Source organism: Aulonocara sp. 'chitande type north' Nkhata Bay, linkage group LG16, assembly GCF_057382095.1.
Source record: "Aulonocara sp. 'chitande type north' Nkhata Bay isolate Kocher_YH1m ecotype deep benthic linkage group LG16, A_spYH_male_GT1.1, whole genome shotgun sequence".
Taxonomy (NCBI): domain Eukaryota; kingdom Metazoa; phylum Chordata; class Actinopteri; order Cichliformes; family Cichlidae; genus Aulonocara; species Aulonocara sp. 'chitande type north' Nkhata Bay.
The window spans coordinates 12,149,406-12,171,863 of NC_141359.1; the positions used below are offsets into that span (position 1 = coordinate 12,149,406).

Below are 22,458 nucleotides of genomic sequence, written 5' to 3' on the forward strand. Positions count from 1 at the left end.
AGGTCAGATTAAATGAGTGTTTATGTGATTTTAAACATCAAAGGTCATGCAGGAGAAATGAAAGTGCCACAAAAAAAGGCAAAAAGCAAACAAACAAGTAAATCAGAAAAGGTAAAAAAGGTGAAGCAAAGAAACAGAATGAGATGACAAGACACAAAACAAAACAGCACAAAACAAAATAAAGATTAGTGGCATTTCACATTACAAATCACTCTCACATGCTGTTAGCATCATGTTAGCTTCATTAGCGGTTAGCATCATTTCACACTGGTAACAGCAAACAAAAGCTGGATGGTTGCCAACTATAATAAAGCATGGGCAGAAGCTTTCTATCATTCTGCAAATAAAGCTGATGAGCAGGGGCCACAAGCTGCCACAACATGACTGCTGCTGCTTCGCTTTAAGCTAATGACTAAGTTCAGGGTTTCCAGCGGTGTATCTGATATGCCCGTGTTGGTGTTGTTCAATACTGTTTGTCCAGGATCAACTGACCAGTCACACTGTTATGATGTCATAGCATTGCAATGTTCGGGAAAAAATGCCTTAGTTTGTATAAAACTCTGTATAAGATTCTGGAACAAATGGTAAGCATTTCAAGTTGTTAATTTTTACAAAATAATAAATATATTACAAAATTAGGTTTGCTGTTAGTCAAATTTAGGTATACATGTTGGTTTGTGAGCAAGAGTTTTTCAAAGCATTAGCTGAACGCTCAAACAATGTCAGTTTTAATGTTTATCCTGGACCAACATTATTATGATGACGTTTCCAGCAGTGTATTAAAGCTGACACCCTTTTAGGGCCTTAGAAGAAAAATAATTAAGTGCGTTTGCTTTTTCACCCACCTGTAGAAAGTTTTGCTTTTAGGGTTTTTAAAGCCATATAAAGCCACGTAAAAGAAAGACAATTTCCTACACTCTTGTTTAACCAATATGGATTATATCAATTAGAATGTTGAGCTCTAGGCTAAGCTTAAATTAAAACTACATAAGCTACAAACTGTATGACTAGAGCAACAGAGCTCATGTCAAAATCAGGTGTTCATCCTACACTCAGACTGTGCATTTTTTTTCAGCGACCAGCATAGTAAATGCCATTAAATTATCACAGTGTGGTAACTGAAAGTATACTCTGTCCAGAAAAAAACCCCAATTTGTTAACCTGTACATCTGGTACTCCAGTTAACCTGGTCCACTATCTCAGCTGACTCACCCGAACGAGGTTTCAGTCCAAAGGGTGGGCTGGAGAAGGATGGAGGTCCGCTCACTGGAGATCTGTCATTTCGCTACAACAACAGAAATGGAAACAAAAATTAAAGTCAGTCCTATTTTAGTCAATTTAATGAAAAAATGCTGGACACTCTTGATCCTGTGCTTCATGTGCAGTTTTCAATGACACAGACTTATGAATGACTCCACAGAGAGAGATAAAGTACACAGAAACACATTCACTCCTGTGATGAACCTGTGCAGACTAACAGGAGCTCAGTGGCCTAAAATTGAACTCAGAACAACACTCCACTCAGTTCCTGCCTCCTCTACCTTCAACCATCACTCAACTCATATGGTGAGCAGAAACACAGATACAGCAGACTAGCTTAGTGTCAGCACCAACGCTCCAGAGGTGTGTAATTCAACAAAATTGAAGAGGTACATATTCTTTTCCAAAGACTGTTTTATTTTTATTTAAAAAAAAAAAAATCCTACGGTCTTCCATATTTTCACCTGGTAATAACATCTGATCTGAATTTGCATTTCTTATGTGAACAACAGCAGTTTAAAATATATGCAGAACACACTGCAATATATATCTTCTTTGATTTCCATTTGTTCTAAATACAGTGCTGCTTACAGGCCTGTACAAAGAGTGATGACCATCAAAGCAGAAACCCACTGCACTCATAGTGTCACAGGTTTGCTATTGTACACATTAAGTTAGCTAGCTAAACACAAGAAAAAATGTTAACATAATGGAGAAAACAAAGAACAATTAATTGTGACAAAACAGGATAACATTTTAGACAACATCCATAAGTTTTGCAAATGTAAACAGACCTTGCCCAAAACACCCCATGTAACATAAACTTAATGGTACATTCAATTCAGTGTCTTCCATACAGAAACCTATCATTCCTAATCTAATTTGAGGAAATAGGGAATGTTTTACAACAGAATTCAATTTTTCAATTGAATTCAATTTTATTTTTTTATTTGTAACCATTGTCAAATTACAACAACGGCTGCCTCAAGGCACTTTATGGTAAAGACCCTACAATAATAGAAAGAAAAAGGAAAAAAGCAATAGAAAGACTAATTCTGGTATTACTGTTTTAAGCATTGGATGTTTTAACCGATGCTTTAACCCAGAAATAAATAGAGGTAGTACAGAAATATAAAAAAACAAAGTTTTGGTGTTAATCCAATAAATAGTAAACATCATAATATATAGTTCATGAAATTACAAAAATAACCCTGAAACAGTGTTAATTATAAAACAAAGTCACACAGCCACTTCAGCAGATGAATGTTGCACACTAACATGGGAGAGAGAAAACACCAGCCACTTGTTTTTCTACTGTCCACTACAAAGGCTTTCAGTAAACCCACCTTCAGTTTAGCCAGTTAGTAATTTCCCAAGAAAGCCTGCGAGTAACTGGTGAAAGATTGAGACTCGCATGTAGCAACAGAGAAACACATTCCCTCTCTGTGCACATGTGGATCAGGCTGCTGGATGAAATGCGACACGTGAAAAGCTCAGAGAGGTGTGATCGGCAGCTAACACAGCAAACAGACACACGACCGTTGGATCACTGCGAAGCACGACCGTAGACAGCTCACTCGGAGGACAGAGACTACATCCAGAGGTCTGGCGCTACGTTTACCTTGATCGACATATGCCACTCATACTCCCGGCACGCAAGCTGGGCTTCAAACCTGGCCTTTTCTAGAATCATCTGTCTCTTCTTCTGGAACTCACAGCCACCTTCATCCATGTGCTGCTACAGGACGCATCAAAGGTTTCAGCTGTAAGTATTTTCTGTTACTAGCATACCTACATGTTCTGCTTGGATGGCTCAGGGATCATGAAGGAAAAATGAAGGAGAGTTTGAACGTTATTTGGCTGCAAGTACCAATTCTTTCCTCTAAAATGTTTATACCAAAATAACATTTTCATCTGTTGAAACTTCCTCTGGTGCTTTTGTCAAAGAGAAGAGCCACCAGGCATTTCCTGAAAGTTCTCATTAATAAAAATCACTGCCACCTGCTGACCCAGAAATCCAACAAAAAGCTCAAAATCCAAGTTTTAGCAGAACTCTTCAGACACAGTGAATGTTGCTATTTTATTATAAATTACTGGCCAACAAACTGGAGTTTGAACCAACCTGGAAGTCCTTCCAGAAACTAAGAAACATGTATGTGTGTTAGAGCTAAAGAGCTCTAACGAGCTCATACTGTACCTTTGGTGATGTGGCGCCGTCATCACTGTCCTGCCCGCTAAGGAGAAAAAAAAAGGAAAATAAGGGCAAGTGATCTACTTTACCATGACCCTACATAAAACAGTGTACAGAATCAGAACTACATTTATCTTCAGGAACGACCATATTGGCCCAAATACAAGAAAAGACATTTATTTTATGTTTTTCAGAATTTAGGTTTAGAAGCATCTTAGGAACAAGATGGCATTGAACTGTCTTCTACAAAGATGCATGATGAATTCTTTGTAATAGCCATTTTTTCAGCCCATTTACAGCAAAGGACTACAGATGAAAAGTAGCCTTTTTTGCTAATTCTGCCATTTTAAGATTAATATGTTCACTAATATACACTGTTCCTTTTAAATGAATGAATTCAATTCAAACTCAAAATTGAGAGACAGTTGGTCCAGGACTTTCTGATCATGCCTAGAATATTTACTTACACAAATTGAGGCTATCGATTGAACGTTAATAAAATGATAGCTGTCACTGACTGTGGGCTGACAGAGAAGATGATACAGAGTAATCAAGTCTGACATACAAGACACACTGATGGATTTTTTGTTGTGTTCATACACCACTCTTCACTCAATCATTACTCATCATTAATGTGTTGCTCTCCTCCACAGTGTGTCTTGGTCCCATCTCCCTCCCCTCACCCAATGGCTCCCCTCCCTGAGCCTGGTTCTGCCGGAGGTTTGCTTCCTGTTTATATCAAAGCCCTTTCTCATAGGGGGTCATCTGTTGTTTGGCGTTTTCTCTGTTTTCTCTGTATTGTCGTAGGATTTCCACCTTATAAAATAAAGCACCTAGAGGCAGCTGTTGTTGTGATTTGCTGCTATATAAATAAAACCGAACTGAATTAAATAGAGGTAGAATGCTTTCGGAGCTAAAAAAAAAAAAAGAAGAGATTTTTAACACAAAAACATTTCTCCCCTCAGTCCATCAGGCCAAAACCTTTTCCACAGTCATAATACAAGTAGTCTTAAATGCAGATTCATGGAATCTTACTTGAGTGACTCGTCCACTGTGACCATCTCCACTGGATAGAGCTGGACTCCAGACAAATCTTCCTCTGTGTTCACCCTGATGCACAAAACACAATAGTAATGCCACAGAGTGCTGGCTTGCAAATGAGAAAAACAAACTAAAAACAAAAACATGACTTCAGTCAAGTTTAATTCTCTCATAGTTTAAGTAAGTTCAGCAGTGGTAACATAGTGCTGCAGATATGAATTATTACTCAGCAAAGGGAAACAGACTATGGATACTCTTATAGACTCACTGTGGTGTCACTTAGCTCTAACTAACACTCAGCTGTTGGTGTTTTTCACCTGCTGGGGTCCTGCAGCAGTTCCACAGCCTCTTTTAGCTGGTTGATCATGTCGATGTGGAGCTCTGTGCCCCCTGTGACTTTTGACCTGCAGCCACAAAGATAGAAATGAGAGTCATGTATATGTACAGTGTATTTACACGGGTGATGATGGTGCCATATCATAAAATCACAGCTGGTAAAATCCCTCAGAGGATACTTGTAGATTCTAAATTGTCATCAATCAACAGAAAGAAACACAAAAAAATCACTACTGATTTTGAATGATGCTGCAAAAAGATACTGAATAACCTGTGCTAATAAAAGTAGAAGAAAAATATCTAATTATGACATACAATACAATAATCTACCAATAAATGAGGAGAAACTAAACGTGAGTCATAAAGTGGAAATCGAAACGACACTATGCTCACGAACTTACGTTTGTTGTGTTGACCAGTGAGAGTCTTCTTCTATCCTGAGGGGCTCGTCGAAGTCTGCTGCCGTCCTACCCTGCAAAGACAAGCGTACGCAAATCAGCAACAGCTGCAGAAATCACATGATCCACAGTCCGGCTCAGAGACGTTACCACTTTCTCCTCCGTACAATTAGAAAACAGAGTCCTTTTTCTTCATCCATTCCTTCCATTCTTTATGCTTTTCTTGTTTCTTACTCTTTTCTAACAGCAAGTCTTTATTCTGCAATTTGACTGTAGAGTACTTTGGTATACAGAGGAGTTCACGGCCAATTCAATGACTAGAAGCAATGTGCAACTGGAGAATAACATCGGCAGAGGTAAAAACTGAGTTTTGATGATGTGAAACCCGTTTGTACTTTTAACTTGGAATAAGCTAAAAAAGGTGGATGAACTCCAATACTAAGTAGAGCTGGCTCTCTTCATGACAATTCAAGCAAAACTTTTAAGTCTAAAAGGAATTTTAATTGAGATTAACATAAAGTGACAGTTTATGCTGCAGGCTCCATTTAAACAAACCGCATGAGCCTAAAACGACAGGCAGCGTAACTAATGCTGGAATAAAGTAACCCAGTGAACATAATAGTTTTACATAACATCAATCAGAGGGAGGCATTATGCATGAAGTGAACCATTTACTGCATCAATTTTTAACTGAAGCACTCAGAGGTGTGCAGACGCAACACAACACGAGCTCTTGCCTTGATGTAGTTGATGAAGCGAGTGCTGAGAGAAGAGTCTCTGTTCTGGTCTCTCAGGGCTTCCGTAGGGCTCTCCTCAATCAGCTGCACCGAGTCAGAGTTTGGGTCTGCTGAAATGAAGGAAACATGAACTCTCAGTTTTAAGCTGAAGTGTAGGCTGTAGAATTCTGCACCACAGGTTTGATAGAATATGAAAAATATGGGCACAAAAGCACAACTCCCATGAAAGTGAACCCACGAAGGATTATAATTACCTGCATAACCAAAGTTATAAAGGGACTTGTAAACGTCACAGCTCCATCAATTTTAGTCAGTCATGCGTAACGCAGCACAGTTTTTGTCTATGTGTTTACACTCATTCAAACAGATTCACTTTTTAAAAACATCAAAGTTATTATCAATGTGCAAGAAATAAAACACAGATACAAATACAGTCTGATCACAGCTCACCAGTCACAACTAACTAGACACTAAATGGAGGAAATAAGCAGAACTGAAGAATCCTGAAAAAAATTATGACAAAAATTTGGCACCAAGCCTCAAACAGCCAATCAACAGCTGAAACATATTTATGAGTGTCAGCAGGCACACCTCCGTCACATAAACTGGCACAGAACGTGTTCAGTCCTATGGTGGGATGAGCAGATGATTGGATTGAGATGCAGTGAAACTGTGCATGCACTACAGAAGTATAAATTGAGGAAAAAGAAAGCTACTTTAATCTTGTTTGGGGACAAAGCCGCCAAACCTTTGAACCACTACTTCAAGTTATGGCTGTCTCTCCTTGCACTTAGACAAGGATTTCAAAAGAACTGTCCAAATATCTGCCCGGAGCCGTTGCCAAGACAGATGTCGAGTGGCAGAATGTGCAGGAGAAGCGATTGGAGGAAAGCAGGTCAGGTGCGTGAGTTAGCCCTTAAGTCAGCTCTTAAAACCTTTGAGAATTCTTTCCCTAATTTTTTGTGTTTGTTTAAATTTCATTCATTTTCTAAACTTTTCACAAGAAAATTGGCGATAAATAATAAAAACCACAGCAGGAGCTTGCTGCTATTTTAAAAACAACACATTTGTCAAATATATAATATGTAAAACATCTTTGTGACGCCAGGATTAAGGATTTGTTTAGAAATATAAATAACCTCTTTTCACTCATCTCAGTTCAGTAAATGTGACCCTCCATCAGCTCTAACCTAATTAAGGCTGATTGAAGTCTATTTAAACTGTGTCTGGGGAGCTGCTGCTGTTCTTTAATAGAGTTCAACAGCCCAGATACTTTTACACACACAGCTGACAGGTTAGAAAAGCAAAACTACTAAACCCTCAGTTTGTACACTGCTGAACCACATCGCATGGCAGGGCTCGTACAGGATCTCCTGACTTGTAGATGGTGCTGAGCACTGCTTCATGCTGCATGAACAAATCCAGCAGCAGATAAATAATTGTGCAAGTCTGTTGATTACTTCACTCTTTCCTCTTTTCCATAATCATTGACTGAATCACTCAATGTGCATTCTCAAATTGGTTATGCTTTTTTCTCAACGGAGTCAAGTCCAGATGATGTTTATGCTCCCAAAGCATGAGTAATAAGAGCGCACGTGCACACACTATTCATTCACATGGATCCGGGCTGTCCAGAGAGTTTAACCAGGTGACAATAGATAGCATAATACAGTTTGTCTACCATCGCCACATGCTGGCCACTCTGTGTGTGTGTGTGTGTGTGTACCTGTCAGAGAGCTGATGTGTTCACTCGAGTCGTCTTTGCCGATTCCCTCCTCTGTGATGTGACTCATTGGCACATTAAGGCTCAGACTGTCTTCATCTGACGGCTGAAACAAGCAATGAAACGGCTTCAGAGCTGAAACAAAACTGTGAGAACCTCAACACAAGAACACAACAACTGATGAGTGTTAAAAGTGTAAACGTTCTCAGTTGTAGTTTATTACTTTTCTCGTAGTTTTGGGTCAGGAAAAGCATATCAGTTGCAAATTAGAGTTTATAATTTCAGTTTCGCAGACCTGGAGCTGGCTGCTGCCTTGAATAGCTTTCTATCTCAACAATGACCAAAAGTGTGAATTAGTAACAAAGAAAAAATGTGTTCATTCTAAAATGAAAAGGAGATCTCTGACTCCCACTGATGCGACGTGACGTCAGTTTACAGAATCCTACAAAATTCCTCTGCACTGCACAGATAAAGACTACGAAAGACAGAAAAACTTTTAGCTTATCAGTTCAAATGAAGAAAATAACTTCAACTAAACGTTAAGTTGCCCCTAATTACAAGATGAGGCCAAAGTGCCTCCGCTCTAACAGTATTTCATTTCAAGACCAAATCCAGAAGAATCTCAAATTCAAAGTCAAATATTAAAATTTTCAGTTATTTGTCATTTATTTCAACTTTGTATTAATTCATCTTAAATAATGCTCTTTAACAATTTACTGTTAAATGTAACAATTCATTTTTTGCCATTTTTCACAATCATTTACTCACAAGTCCACAAAAGAAATAACAATTTGCAGAAAAAGTGAGTGACGTCTAAACGGGTCCGTCTTTTAATGTCACCGCACTCACTCAGATACACCGACTTACAGAGGAAAAAAACGATGAGCTGGTGTGATTAGAAAATGAGGATTAAAGGAGTAAAGATGAGTGTATTAAGTACATGTCTAACGCATATTTGTGCATGGATACATACACACACATAACTATACACCTATATTTGAACATGTTACAGTCATATTGGTACAAATGTACAAAATCCCCCCCCACACACAGACACACAGATGCAGAGACACACAGATGCAGAGACACACACACACACCTCAGTAGCAGACAGTCTCTTGTCTCCGTTGTCGCTGCCGACTCCTGAGTCACTGTCCTGCTTCTTCTGCTGCTCCATGTCTTCCACACTGCAGACACAAGACACAGGTCACACACCTGACACACACACAGGAGGCAGGCGTGTGTGTGTGTGTATGCACAGGCGAGACAAAGAGCAAGGGAGCCACAATGACAGAGAGGGAGACAGAGAGAGAATGCTCCCCCTCCCCTCTCTGCTTCTCATGCTGCGTTCACACTGCTGTGTAAATTCTGATTGGCTGTTTGGATTTAACCTTTAACTGCTGTCATGAACGTTTCAGGGCATCTACAGGTGTAAGCCGGTTAAACAAAAACTTTTTTTGACGTCACTGCAATCAACATTTAAAAATGAAACCTACAACCGAAATACACAGACCACAGCAAACAAAGTAAAGCCTTCATCATCCTCACTTCCATCACTGTACTGCATGTCTGCATGTACCCTCTCCCAGGCCTGAAGTATTCTTCAGGAATTTATTTAGTATTTTTATGCATCTTCTCGGCATTCTTTAACTTTACACATGTAAAGACAGCCGAATGTGTAATGAGGAGAAATTCTTGAGGTGACAGGACTAAAGAGAGACCCATCTGAACCACCAGTAGTACAGCTCAGCCTGCTATGTAGACACCCCTATGGCATCAGTTTGAAAATCCTACATTACCTTCTTCTCGAGTTATCGCATTCACAAGATTTTCAGAAAACTTGAACTTTGACCTTTCACTTTAGGTTCATGTCACAGAGATTCAGAGTAGTCTGAGATGATTTGTAAACGTGCCTGTGTTATTGATTTCAAGCTCATTCTGGAGTTATTGGGTTCACAAGATTTCAATGAAACTTGAACTTTGCAATTCAAACGTGTTCAAGATTTATTTTGTAGACACACCTATGGTATCAATCTGAAGCTCCTACACTGCCTCATTCTCAAGTTATCTCATTCACAAATTTAGGTTAGGTTTTCACTCTGCCCGCCCAGCCTGCCCGGTGGAGTGACAAGAATACTCCATCAGCCTTTTACAGCTGAGGGGTAAAAACTTATGTACAAAGTTTCTGAACCATCCATCCATCCATCCATTTTCATCCGCTTTGTCCGGGGCCGGGTCGCGGGGGCAGCAGCCTAAGCAAAGTTTCTGAACCTTAGGACGCAAAATTTAATTTAGGACCTTAAACAATCCAATGTCACATGTTTTTCACTGCCAAGCTTTCTATTAAGCCCCATGGATGGCATGAAGTTCCTATACTTAATCCTTCATTGATTTAAAGCCATAGCTTCCTTAATGTTTTATATTACTTAGACAGTTAAGTGCTTTTTTTCTGGCCTATGAATAGAACGACTTGATGCGATCAGACAGAGGAAGCCTAAAATAATATTAAACAATAAAGAAGCTCATTGAGTGGTTAATATGATAGTTAAAATAATAATAATAATAATAATAATAATAATAATAATAATAATAATAATAATAATAAGGTGTAAGCCTTCAAATAGAGTTTAAATCAACTTTTTCTGTAAGACTTTTCTTAAACAAACTGACCTGTCATACTCTGTATAATATTGAAATCTAAAGCATTATTAAACAAATTCTATTATGTTTATTATTTATTCATAATAGAACAAATAGAATATATTTGTTCTATTGTGATAAAACATCCCTATTTGATCAAGGGAAGATCTGAAAAAAGGTTTTAAAAATCAGTGTTTTAGAAAACACACAGGAGTCAAATACAAGGGCATCTGGGGAACTTTAATTGGCCGTGTGAACACTGGCCTGTGGCAGTCTCCAAGCAACTGAACAATAATGAGGCACTGGAATTTCTCACACACACACACACACACACACACACACACACACACACACACACACACACACACGCACGCACGCACACACAGCATTTTCTAATAACCCTTCTGTGAGCAACAGTGTCGCTCCTCTCCTCTCATCTCCTTGATCATGATTCTACAAGTGCAGTTGCTTCATAATAGCCCACACAGGTCACTTTAAGTCTGAGACAAATTAGGGTTCATCCATCTCTCTGTGACCTCTGACCCCCTGACATCCTCATCATGTCACTAAAAGACTAAAACTCGTGTAATAGCCAAAAAAATATGCCATCATAAGCAAATGCTATGAGCAGATCTGGAACTTGGACTGTGTTGTTTTACTTTGGCGGGGCACTCTTTCTTCATTTGGTAAACCATAAACGGAGCCATGCTGGGTTTCATTTTTATCTAGCTCTGTTTAAGGTCATCGTATTAATGGGGTTTTAAAAATAGCATCACTCTGTTCTCAGCTTCCTCTGGAGTGAGACGGCAAACGACTGCACCTCACAGAAGCGTACTAATTTATTATCCACAGCCTTTTTTTGAGTGAAAGTGGCATTGCATGTTTATGAAAAACAAAGCTGAGAAACAACAAATTCAGAGTGATGGCTTGTAATAATGTTTCAGTGAAAGACGAAAAAAGAATTGGAAGCATTTGAGGATCACAGAAGACGACTAAGAAGAAATCATAGAGCAGGAATAGAAGACTTCTGTTAAAATAAATATGAAGTTGAACTTTAGCATATCTGTCTTTCAGAATCATAGCTTGTCAAAGTCAGGGATTGGTCTAATTTCAGTAACCCTGCATGGAAAACACAGCCAATCAAAAACGGCTCGTCTACCAATTCAAAGATTGGTGGTTCCGCTCTGCACTTCTCCAGTCTGCATGCCAAAGTATCCTCGAGCAGGATACTGAACCCTGAGTTGCCCCTGATGCATCTATCAGTGTGAGATAAAAGTGTGTGTCCGAATGGGTGAGGCTGTAGCATAAAGCACTTTTGAGTGCTCAGTTAGAATGGAAACCACTATAAGTACCAGTTCATTTCCCATAAAATCAGTGACGTCACCAACTGTGTATTGAATCTAAATGCAATCGATTATCGATGGAATGCCAATCAGCAGGCGGTGCTGTTTTCTGGTATTAATTGAAAATATATGGAGCCAAAAAACTGACATATTAACGTATAAACCAATAAGCAACTTACTGGGTTTGGGGGGGGGGTTAACATATTCCCACACTATAAGGCGCACTTAAAAACCTTTAATTTTCTCAAAAATCTACAGTGCTTACTCGACAGTGGTTGTGCTTACTGACCTCGAACTGCTTTTATGTGGTACACAGCACTCAAAGATCTGCCAAAAAATGTTTTAGTATTACTTTGGTAAGCTATGAAGGCGCACCGCTTGATGAATTGTCGGAGCATTATTTTACCAGGTGTAACAATTAAGTTAAAACATCCAGGCATCCATGAAAATAGAAGTTATTAAATTTAACGGAGTTAAAAGTTAGCAGGAAGTTAGCTCGCTAGTTTCCACCTAAACATGATATTGCATGTTCTGACTGAGAGATTTCTGAAAAAATTAAAACGTACAGCTCTGCTATCACTTCCAACATGAATGAAGACAGAAAACTAAACAGCAGTGACGTTTGTAGGGTTATTGAAATTGGGCTAGCTGGTATATAATGATTTGCTACGTGATCGCTAGTGACACAGCTATGTTAGTATAACATAAACACAGTGAAGCTGGAGGATGAACACTAACATTTTTCCACTCGATAAAAGTTAACGTGAGGGTTCCTGATGGTTAGGGACAAAAGCAATCACATGGCAGGATGATACAAACGGACCAAACTTCAGTCAGGAGAACAACTGAGAAAATCCATCCACAATACCAGATTAGTCATTAATACACTGCAACATCATCGGAAAAGAGCAGCAGAGAGAATTCAACATTAATGAATCAATGCAAGAAGAATGAGTGGAGTAAAGTTCGACTTATCTGACTGTTTTGTTTTGCTTATAATCTGGTGCGCCTTATATACGGTCCGAAATATACGGTAGTTATTTCTGGAGTGGCCACTTTAGGTGGTTCCAAAACCAAATTAATTCCCATAGACAGACAAGTCAGAATCCTCAACTTGATGGCATTAAAGAGTTTACAGCTTTTCCCAACGTCTTTACAGCAGAAATAAAATGGGGGGGAAATCTGCCAAACAGCAAAGCATGACAGCTGCAACAAATGATGAGCTTAAAACCAATCTGAAAATTACTAACCGTCAGAGAAAGAGAAAGCAGACCTGTTGCAGTGCTGTAGTTTGTCAGTCTGGTTTCTGTTCTGGCGTTTTATATGTATGGACTCTATATCCACACAATATCAGCGCTCCCTCTAGGTCACCCCTTCATACCTTGGATGTTGCTGATGCTTTTATCTTGTGTGTCATGTGGAGTTTATTTAATCAAAGAAATCAAGAAGACAAGTGACAAAAGCATGAACAAGAATGAAAGCTAAAGGAAAACCTGATTTACATGTAAGTGTAGAGTCTGTGTGAACTACAGGAGAACAGAAACTGTTTTTCCTGCCCACATCCTGGGAGAGTTTCATGTGGGCAGGAAAAACAACTCAGCTGAAGCTGAGTGTTGAAGGACCTGAAGAGGCAGAATTTTTATTTCCTATGTATTTCTGTTTTTACCGTACTTCCCTCCAACCCTCACCAGTTGCCCACCAGCTTTTTAAATATTTTATTCTTTATTCCTTTGCTTTTTGACATTACATCGCTTGGGTTAGACAAACTAGAAGTCCTTAATCCTAAAGCCTTTGGTAATCCCCCGACTTTGGATTGGAGGATGGATGAAATGACATAAATTCATTCTATACTGTACTCTGTAGATGTGAGTACTGTTCCAGTTTCATAATACAGTTTTACCTCAGACACACAGCTAGATTCCGGGTCAATCGACTGTCTGACATGATTTCTCTGCCTCCTCAGATGTTGTTCCCTACTCTGCCAACAAGAGTTCAAACTGTGCCACCAACATCCTAAGATATGTATGAAAGCGGTCATGACAAAACTTCAAGTGCTGGATCAAACCATGAAATTCTCCTTGCTGCTGCTGCCCCATGAGAACCGGATGAACCCAGAATCTCTGTTTCTTCCTTTTCTTGTTTAGAAACATCAGGACCAGCTCATCATCGCTTGATGTCAACTTCATTTTTTCCACATTGCATTTTTTCAAAAGATGAATTTTCTCACAAAGAAACAACGCTTTAACTGTGTACAGGGTGGGCCATTTATATGGATACACCGTAATAACACCGTGATAAAATGGGAATGGTTGGTGATATTAAAGTCCTGTTTGTGGCACATTAGTATATGTGAGGGGGCAAACTCCTCAAGATGGGTGGTGACCATGGTGGCCATTTAGAAGTCGGCCATCTTGGATACAACTTTTGTTTTTTCAATAGGAAGAGGGCCATGTGACACATCAAACTTACTGGTAATGTCACAAGAAAAACAATGGTGTGCTTGGTTTCAATGTAACTTTATTCTTTCATGAGTTATTTACAAGTTTCTCTTTGTTCACAGCCATTGACATGTCGAAGAGGTTAACACGTGAGGAGCAGATCGAAATTGTGTTGATATCTGGTGAACGCAGTAACCGGGTCATTGCAGCAGATTTCAATGCAAGACACCCTACGAGACCACCCATCTCCCATGCTACAGTCAGCAAACTGCTTGCTAAGTTTCGTGAAACTGGTTCAGTGTTGGATTTGCCAAAATGTGGACGCAAGAAAACTGTCACTAATGAAGAAACATCAGTGGCTGTCCTAGCTTCATTCAGCAAGAGCCTGAAGCGTAGCACTCGCTGCATGTCACTGGAGAGAGGCATTAGTCGAACATACCTTCGGCGGATATTAGCTACTCACAAATGGCACCCTTACAAACTCCAGCTACTGCAGCATCTCAACGTGGATGACCCTCACTTCACGCAGAAGATTTTGTTCAGTGATGAGGCAAACTTTTATGTGAATGGTGAAGTTAACAAACAAAACTACCGCTATTGGTCTGACACTATCCCACATTGGATGGATCCCTCCAAGACTGTTGGAACAACAAAAGTGATGGTTTGGTGTGGTATATGGGGTACAACGATAGTGGGTCCATTCTTCATCAATGGAAACCTCAAGGCCACTGGATATTTGAAATTGCTACATGATGATGTGTTTCCCTCTTTATGCACTGAAGCTGGCACGTTCCCTGAGTTTTTCCAGCAAGATGGTGCACCACCACATTATGGGTGCCAGGTCCGAGCATTCCTAGATGAACAGTTTCCTAGAAAGTGGATTGGTCGTCGTGGGCCAGTTGAATGGCCCCCAAGGTCTCCCGATCTGACCCCCTTAGACTTTTATCTTTGGGGTCATCTGAAGGCAATTGTCTATGGTGTGAAGATACGAGATGTGCAGCACCTGAAACTACGGATACTGGATTCCTGTGCTGGCATTTCTACTGCGGTGTTGCTATCAGTGTGTGAAGAGTGGGAGAAGAGGGTTGCATTTAGGTCACGAGCAGTTGTCCAAGCATTTCACTACATATCGTACTGTGTATGACTGTGTACGTGACAAATAAAATTTGAATTTGAATTTGAATTTGAATTTGAATTTGACAATCCAACCCAATGGGCATTGAACACATTTTCTAAGTGGTCAGAAACTTGTAAATAACTCATGAAAGAATAAAGTTACGTTGAAATCAAGCACACCATTGTTTTTCTTGTGACATTACCAGTAAGTTTGATGTGTCACATGGCCCTCTTCCTATTGAAAAAACAAAAGTTGTATCCAAGATGGCCGACTTCTAAATGGCCACCATGGTCACTACCCATCTTGAGGAGTTTGCCCCCTCACATATACTAATGTGCCACAAACAGGACTTTAATATCACCAACAATTCCCATGTTATTACGGTGTATCCATATAAATGGCCCACCCTGTGTATAAGTTTGAAACTGTGTGTAAAGGCCTTAATGCTAATTTGCGTAACCAGGCAAAACTGTCCTCTGCCAGAGACCTGGGAGCTTGAGAGTCCAGTATCTTTGGTGTTCCTAGGACTGCGCACTTCTGGTGTTGTTCCCGGGACCTGCTGGAGCCACTCGCCTAGCTTGGGAGTCACCGCACCTAGTGCTATGATTACCACTGGGACCACCGTTACCTTCATCCTCCACATCTTCTACAGCTATCACTACAGCTGTCTTCCTCTGCTTGTTAGCCTTCACCATTTTGCCCTTCTGTATCTGCAAGTCCCACAGGATCTTAGCTTGGTCATTTTTCGACCACCCTAGGGAGCGTCTCCCATTTTGACCTCGAGATCTCCAGGCCATACTTGGCACAGATGTTTCTGTATACTATGCTGGCCACTTGGTTATGGCGTTCTATGTATGTTCTGCCTGATAGCATCTTGCAACCTGCTGTTATGTGCTGGATTGTCTCAGGGGCATCTTTACACAGCCTGCACCTGGGGTCTTACCTGGTGTAATATGGATCTTGTGCTCAGAGCTTGTTCCTGTGCTGCCATGAGTATTAGTTTATAGGTGGCCAGCACTGCAGGGGTTGTTTGTTTGTTAGTTTGTATTCCTACCATTGTTTCATCTGTCAATTTCTTTCTTTTTACATTGCTTCCTGTTTGTATTGTTATTCACTCTGTTTAGCTCACTTCTTTTTCTTTTCTTTGTATCACTGTGTGCAGTCCATCAACCCATTTCTCTGACTGCTTCAACAAGTCTTTCTTTTGTCCCTGAGATATGTGCAGTCTTTTTTTTGTATGTCCTTACTAGGTGTCATCATTCAAGGATTGTAGTCTTTCATTCCTTTGTCTACTTAAATGTTTTCTTCCTGTATTCACTCCCGATTCCTTTATTCATCAGTCACAGAGAACATCTCACACACCGGTGATGAGATTTTGGACAAACCTTTCAGTATGATGGCAGTCTGTCACTGCTACCCAGCTGGGAGCCGGAGAAAGGATCAGTTTCAGCTGACTAATGGAGGATTTGGCTACAGGCTGAGAAACTGAGCAAGCTCAGATCACAGACAGTTTCTGTCTACGTGTAATGTTGTTAAAACCATATGAAATAATGGCCCTGGGGTGATGTAATGTGCTTCTGGCAACTATCTTGGCAGTCCAAAGCTTAAAACAACTTACAGCATTCATAAATAACCTAAAAGTCACAAAAATTTGAAACAAATGTCTCAAATGTTTTCTCTGTTTGCTAGTTTTCTCATATGTCCTAAACTTTTCTAGAAACAAATGATGGAGTGGGATGTGGATGTATCCTGTACACTAATACTCAATAAAACTGAGTATTTCCAGGACTGGGAATACAGTTCAGATGTGAACCAAAAAACAGAAAAAGCTTCAAAAGTTCATGATTTTACGACTTGAGTCAAATTATAGCTTTTTCTTGCTGCTGTTACACCCAAATTTCCCCTGAGGGACAATTAAAAGATTATTCTATTCCATTATGCCATGTCAGTAGTTATATATAGTATACTTTCTCTTTGTCAGGTTAACAAAACTGAAAGAAACCTTTGTTCAGGTTAAAGGTACAGTCAGTCATTTCTTTGAGGCCACTTAATAAAACAAATGTTGTAATCATAAATATAAATTAATAAGTGTGTAATTATTTCTTAGGACAAAATGATGCATTCTCATAAACTTAGTACATCAAAGGAGAACAGAACTCGTAGACAAATTTTATTTTGCGTCAGCACCTTCAGACTCAAGATATAAAAGATCATACCTGTGTTTTACCAACGGAGCAAAACCACGAAGGAAAGAGACATAGATCCAGATCAAAGTCCATCCTCTCCTTCCTAACCTTAAAGCTAAGAACAAGCTGGCTACATAACAATCGCTTTAAGCTAACATCACACCTACTAATGCCAGAGTCAAGTGTCCTAGAAATAACACTTTCCCTCTGATAAACAGTTTTTATATTCTCACATCGTAACAAGAGTTTATTCGCTAAGCCTCGGAGTCCAACAATGTTAGCCTCACTTCAATGAAATTTTCACCAACACCATGCAACGCATACTGACAGAAAAGTTCAGGATATCCTCAAAAACTCACACCAATATCACTGTGATCACAGAGAAGTGAGCTTTACTGACTCATCAGACCCCTTTCACAAAGTTTTACAGTCTCCTGCATAGTAAATAGAAGCGGATACTTCTCACGCAGCATTGACAGCTGAGATAAACTGCAGACTGAGCCTAACCAGATTTTTTTTGAGGTGACTCAAGGAAAAAAAAAAAAGCTAAACCCTGCAAATATTTAGTGGACACATATCACTTTTTATTTATTTTTAAAAGTATTTCTTTTTTTTGATTTATTGTTACATGTTGCTATTATTCAAATATTAGAAAATATAAAAATGTCTTTTTTACACAATTGGTAGCAGACACATGGTGGCCAGCCGTGGCCACTATGGCTCTTTTGCTGACTAAAGCACGTTTGTCCTGCAGCAGCCACTGTAGCTCGGATTATACACTTTGGGAGGGGGAAGAAAACAATTAAGTCGCTGAATTCTTGCAGGTTACATCCCATGCTAATTTTGAAACCCATCATTTAGCTTTAAAACTAAAACCATCACTAGCTGCAGTATCATCATGCTACTCAGACAAGAAGCCAAACAGAAACAGTTCTATCACTGTGTCTGGTTTTAGGTACTGGAACCATGAGGCAACACTGCCATCACAAGTCAACATAGACTCAACATCTTGCTCTGTTATTTTCACCCAGAATACCATTAATGAAAAAACAACAAAAATTGCATTGCTACATAACCGCTAGCAATCCTATTCACTTTAATGATAAAGAATTGACATTTCGACACCAGAACGTTGTCAAAGACGTACAGTCTAACTGCACTACAAGAGCAGACGCTGATAATGAAGAGAAGATAATCCCCCCCAGCTGTGTGATACCACGGTAACTGACCTGCCAGTGGTGGGCCTTGATAAGTTGATTCGCCCCATGACAGGCAGGTAGAGAGAGTCAGGCATCTTCTCGCTGCGACACGCCTCAATGCTCAGATACTTGAATATGTGAACTTTGCCCTTTATACAGATCTGAATAATGGGAGGAAAAGGGACTCAAATCAGCATCAAGTAAAAGTCCAGCTTTGCTTTGTTTTCTACATCATTTCAGCCTTTATTCACAAAGACTGCTGAGTCACTTGTGTCTTTTTTTAGCTCTTGCAGCTGCTCGTGCTTAACATTTCCAAAAGCAGGTACATAGCTTTATACTACCTATTGCAATACTGCTGCTATGCTGCTATGATCATGATGATTGCTGTAATGGCCAGATAATAGCCCTGTGCAGGAACATTAAGCTGAAATGATACATTTAAAAATATAAATTTATTATGAATGTCTGTTTCTTATATTAGGATGGTATCTAAAAAAATAAAGTAGGTTTAATTTTCAGAGATGTGCACCAAGAATTTATGTCGAATCATGACTCAGACACAAAGAATAGTGGAAGATATAAAGTACATTAAGACAAAAGTGTGTGTGTGTTTGTTTATGTACCTGTGCGGGTGGACTCTGCAGTGGATTGTTTTCTAACTGGAGAGTCTGGAGCTGTTTCATCTTCCTGTAACACACTGGGATGGTGGACACTTTGTTACAGGAGAAATCGAACTTCACCAGAGGAAGATCAGCCAAGTCTGTAGGAAGACACAAACGCACAAACATCAGGCAAACAGCTCTGGTCATCTGCTCCTTCAGAGCGAGCAGATTTGTTTTGATTTGGCTTATACAATGCAGCACATAAGGGGATTATATCTCATCAGAAAACTTCAGGGTTATCTTTTTTTTTTACCCAAACCATGTTTGTTTTTCTTTTACTTTCTGCCCAACAATAACTCGAATGGAGACGCCCAGGAGGTTTAAAGTCTGACCCTTTTGGTTGATTTTTGCAGAAGACAACACTCAAAATTTGAGACAAACTGCACCTTTGAAATGCCAGCAAACTAATGGATTTAATCTTCCCGGGACTTTACCCCTGCTGTGAAAATGCTAATCACAATGTGCTGGATGAACTTTCACTCCCCGGAAAGTTCCAGAACATTAGTTTTTTCGGGGGGGAAATTAATGTTCCTGGAACAGCGAGTGGAAAATCACTTTTGGAGAACTTAGGCGTGTCTCAGTGTCTTCTGTTTTCATGTAATCCAGACTGACTCCATGGTGGTGAGATCTGTGGAGGTCGGATGATCTCTGCCAGAACACTTTGTTCTGTTCTTGCGTCTGAAGATAGCTCTTTGTGAATTTTCTTGCTGCAGAATTATTTTTAGACGGCTTAGACCTCTCTCTGATGGCACCGATGAGAAAGATTGCATCAACCTGCAACCTTAACCAGGCTGAAATGAGTGAATTCTTGTTATTTTGAACCAGGAATTCTTAAAATAGATGCTAAAGAACAACATATTTGGGCAGGAATATTGAAAAAGTGGCATTTATTTAATATGAAATGGTCAGAGCAAGATGCCCGCTCTCCTGCATCAGCTGCATAGACCATACCACCTGCCCAGTCAGGTGTGGGACATGGAAAAACATGCATTATCTAGTTTCTGCTGACATGCACACGCTTCAGTGATTTGCATAGAATTACAGATATTCAGGTGTTTTCCATAATACTACACTAAGAGGCTTCAGCACACACACAACCTGATTTTAAAATAGACCGATACCAGCAGTTTGTTTAGTGACAGTGGAAACCCCCCCTGCTGCTGATTTAGTTGATCTCAAGTAGACTACACACACTTACACTTTCACATGGGTAAAACCACCAACATGTTTCCCACCAGATAACACAATGCAGCTCTTGTTGTTATTTTCAGACTAGGTTTGTAATTGTTAGCAGCCCAGAGTCAAACTGTTTCTCTTCATGTGAACTTTATTCCTCATTAAATCCAAAATAACCTGGAAAACCTGGAACACCTCTCTTACACAGCGTTTTACTGGAGTGACTAAGCTGTAATTTAACAAAAGTGCCTGTTTTATGTTTAAAGAGTTATGTAGAGTCAATATACAAGCGTGCACACCTTCACAGAGTACCCAATATGTTAACAAGTTAGATGAAGAGGTTGACCACACACTTGATTACAGATTCCAGGTTGCAGCAAGCTTTGGAACCAGCTTTTAAACTAAACACGGTACATTTCTCTATGTATTTCTGTATTTCTTCCCACGGTATTGGGTTTTACACTGGAACAGTGATACAACACTGCTACCATGAGATCCAACTGGACATAACACCACCCCCCTTATGGTGGTACCATAGACAGTATAAGAGATGAATGTAGCTTCTGTGGGCAGATAAATGAAGCCAATGCTGAGGTGCCTTAAACTTGCATGCCTTATTTGTATGGCATTCGATTGCAATAGCTGTGGTTGCAAAAACACTTCCAGTCCTAAAGAAGTGTACAGGTATGGGATTTCATTTTTGACTGCTGTAAGCACTCTACTGTTCAGTTTATGGGCATGGTCATTTATGCCCATAAACTCAACCTTGAAGCTAGCTTCCAAGTACCCAACCTTATTATAACAACAGGAACCTAGAGACCTTGAAGCTCACTTCAACTGCACTCACTGAGTGCAGTTGACATTAACTGAGCTAATGATATTTAGCTCAGTTAATGAGGTCTCTTTGCGCCTAAATCTACAATTAGTCGATTTAGAATGTAATTTTTTAGAAAGCGAGAATTGCAATGAATGAAAGGGAACAAATGCATTTTTCAAAATATCCAACTGTTTCTTTGAGCATATCATAAATATGGGAAACAGAAACACAGAATCATTTTTTCAAAAGGTTAACACAGATCTAAAACTTACCCTGAACTGCACTCAGACTACTAGCTTGCTAATGTTATCCAATGCCTGTTTTCCCCAGCTGCTTGGCTCTCCCTGATATTACGTGATTTGGAATTTATTACCAGAGTCACTGTAAGCTCATCTAAATGTTAAAAAGGCATTATATTTCTCACTGTGAAGCAATTTATCTCTCTATCTTTTCTAAGTCTTTGCAGTTATATAATTAACCTTTCTTTGAAACCTTTTAGCTGAGGATAAACTGTGAAGGTTTTTAATGGTGCCTTTACCTAGACTGGCAAACAGTCATATACAAGAAATGTATAAACTTTCCGGACTCCTGGTCCACCAAACGCATTGTCCTTATTTGTCTTCTTTCCCAGTGTAAGATGTCCAAAAGAAATTCTCTATGTGAGTGTATGTGTGTGTTTACAGATCCTCAGACGGATGTTTGGGTTTGTGGGCAGAAACCAATGGGGGAACCATATCCTGCAGACTGCTAATGATGCGCAGCTCAGGAACCCATCAATTTTGACAGCATGATCATTACAGAGTGTTTAGACAGTTTCTCATAATTAAAACCACGTGTAGGCGGTAATAATGTCAGCTAAGCACATGTGATGGTGTGAGTGGTGACACCAGAAAGCATTCCTCTGGTTACTGGATAAAAATATTCTCTATACAGTACTCGATTAAATTATGCATAAACATATGTTCCCTTATGCCTTGAGATCACTCAGGACAAATGTGTAAATTTCATCTATAGTGCTCTAACAATTTTATTATAAAACCATCTGACTTTAAAACCAAAAAAACAACAGCAGCAGGCCAATCATGACAGCAGGGGAGACAATTCCTATAAAAGGTACAAACTACAAATTCTCTTTTCACTGCGTTCCCTTCATCTACTCGTAGGACTGGACTCAAAATCTGAGGTTCTAGATCT

General features: G+C 39.6%; 1 protein-coding gene across 6 annotated transcripts in view; it reads right to left on the bottom strand.

Annotated features, from left to right (window-relative positions):
* lrch1 (leucine-rich repeats and calponin homology (CH) domain containing 1) overlaps window positions 1-22,458 on the bottom strand; it is a 100,426-nt gene that overhangs the window by 26,777 nt on the left and 51,191 nt on the right. For 4 of the 6 annotated variants that reach the window (XM_086267895.1, XM_086267894.1, XM_086267893.1 and 1 more), the window contains exons 5-14: window positions 19,233-19,369; window positions 18,640-18,770; window positions 8,786-8,873; window positions 7,690-7,792; window positions 5,964-6,073; window positions 5,230-5,300; window positions 4,810-4,896; window positions 4,487-4,561; window positions 3,458-3,494; window positions 1,213-1,285 (exon numbers count right to left, since the gene is read on the bottom strand). In XM_086267895.1, the coding sequence (XP_086124021.1) occupies window positions 1,213-1,285; window positions 3,458-3,494; window positions 4,487-4,561; window positions 4,810-4,896; window positions 5,230-5,300; window positions 5,964-6,073; window positions 7,690-7,792; window positions 8,786-8,873; window positions 18,640-18,770; window positions 19,233-19,369 (912 nt within the window). Of the gene's footprint in view, window positions 1-1,212; window positions 1,286-2,881; window positions 2,999-3,457; window positions 3,495-4,486; window positions 4,562-4,809; window positions 4,897-5,229; window positions 5,301-5,963; window positions 6,074-7,689; window positions 7,793-8,785; window positions 8,874-18,639; window positions 18,771-19,232; window positions 19,370-22,458 lie in introns of all 6 variants that reach the window. The other 2 variants (XM_086267897.1, XM_086267892.1) reach the window with 2 other exon arrangements.